At 55.2% G+C, this 1,781-nt stretch overlaps 1 protein-coding gene across 1 annotated transcript, besides 4 other annotated features; it reads left to right on the top strand.

Moving 5' to 3' along the window:
* Positions 1–1,781: a sequence feature (areas not merged during assembly with more than two copies in the genome that could not be assigned to a particular haplotype).
* Positions 87–350: a mobile genetic element.
* Positions 246–267: a microsatellite.
* Positions 637–685: a sequence feature (GA-rich).
* Tc00.1047053509241.10 (surface protease GP63, putative) lies at positions 762–1,781 on the top strand (the record flags this gene model as incomplete). The annotated part of the gene is made up of 1 exon (XM_797403.1): positions 762–1,781. A coding segment is annotated over one exon (1,020 nt), but the record flags the coding sequence as incomplete, so codon positions are not given.

Below are 1,781 nucleotides of genomic sequence, written 5' to 3'. Positions count from 1 at the left end.
GCAGACTTTTCTTTGCTTTTCTCTCCTGTGCCCTTTTCTCACTCCGTGTGCGTGCCACTGCGTAGATGGGGTGTTGGTACTTTTCAGGGCCTGTGAGAAGAATGTTATCGAGAGGGCTGGCTGCCCAATTTAATATATGTCCTGGTAGAAGGACGAAATTATTTCTCTGTGATCCTTTTCCTACCTAATGGTCCTTTGGAAGGTCCCGAAGGAAGGAGTTGAGGAACCGATAGCGGCAGAACGAATTTTATTTTTATTTTTATTTTTGCCATCCACCCTCTTTGATTTGGACCCTGCGGCGGGGTGTTGTGGCTGGAGGAGCCCAAAGCCCTCCATTTCGTAGGTAATAAATATCTCCAACCCGAATACACTGCACCGTGGCACGAGAGTGCCTGTCAGAATACAAAAATATATTTGGGAAAAACATTGAGGATGTGGCGGGGCCGCTGCCTTTTCATGACCCTCTTCTTTGCCGTCCTATTTTATTTTTACGGATCAGTTGAGGATCTGGCCAGCAGCCCCGGCGAACATTTTTCCGTGCCTCGGCGTTATTTGCTCTGTTTATTTTGTTGTTGTCTGTGTGTGCGTTGCGGTAATATGTGGTGCTGCACCTTTCTCCCTCTTGTGACCGCAGCGTCTCTTTGCCTCTCTGCTCTTCTCTTCTCCTCTTCCTTCTGTTTCTCCTGCGGACAAGGACTCTTCTACCACTACTAATACCACTGCTGCCCGCGCCTCCGGAACAGACACATTGTCCCCAAGCCATGCGCCAGCCACGCCGCACCGCGCTGCTGCTGCCGCCGTGGCTCATGATGGTGGTGTGTTGCGTTGGTGTTTGCGTTGCCGCCGATCCCGCCGTGAAGCACCGCTGTGGGTTTGACGCGATGATGAAGAAATACGGCCGGCTGCCGACTGCGGTGGTGCGTGAGGTGCCGCGCCGGGGACAGGGCGCCATGCAGGCGTACACCGCCGCCGGCGAGGATGGGGACGATGGCTGGGCTCCGATCCGCATCAAGGTGTCCGCGGAGGACATGTTTGACCCGTTGAGGCACTGCACTGCGGTGGGGGATCTGCGCATTGACCACGGAGGCCGCGCAATAACATGCGAGGCGGACGACGTGTTGACGGAGGAGAGGAGGAACATTGTTTTGAGGCAAACTCTCCCCGCCGCAATTCAACTGCACTCGGAGCGTCTCTCCGTGAGGCCCGTGACGCGCCCCGTCGTTATTCCACAGACCGGTCTGGGTTTGTGCGATAAATTCACCATCCCTCGCAGGCACCGCACGGTGGGTGTGGCTGGCGCCGACATGATTCTTTACGCCAACATTTTTCCGACTTATGGTCCAGCCGCGTGGGCGGTTCAGTGCTCCCTGCTGGATGATGGCCGTCCATTTGCTTCTGCCGTGAACTTTGACCCGAAGAAATTGGCGGTGACAAATGAGTACGTGCGTTTGGTAGCCCACGAGTTGGGGCATGCTCTTGGGTTTGGACGGGATGTGTTTTTGCTGTTAAATATGATTTCCGAGGTCCCGAACGTGCGCGGGAGGCCCAAGGTATCGGTGGTTTCGACGCCGAACGCGAAGGCAATGGCGCGTCAGTACCACAGCTGCCCCACGCTTGAGGGCATTGAGCTGGAGGACGAGGGTGGTCCCGAAAGTGTACTGTCACATTGGAAGAAACGCAACACGAGGGACGAGCTGATGACTAGTGATGTGGGGGTTGGGCTGTACTCGGCACTGACGCTTGCAGCATTTGAGGACATGGGTTTTTATTTGGCAAACTAC

The sequence above is a fragment of the Trypanosoma cruzi genome, genomic scaffold (assembly GCF_000209065.1).
Source record: "Trypanosoma cruzi strain CL Brener 1047053517187 genomic scaffold, whole genome shotgun sequence".
Lineage (NCBI taxonomy): Eukaryota > Euglenozoa > Kinetoplastea > Trypanosomatida > Trypanosomatidae > Trypanosoma > Trypanosoma cruzi.
The sequence above is the reverse complement of the archived record's forward strand: the minus strand, read 5'-3'. Positions and strand labels throughout refer to the sequence as shown.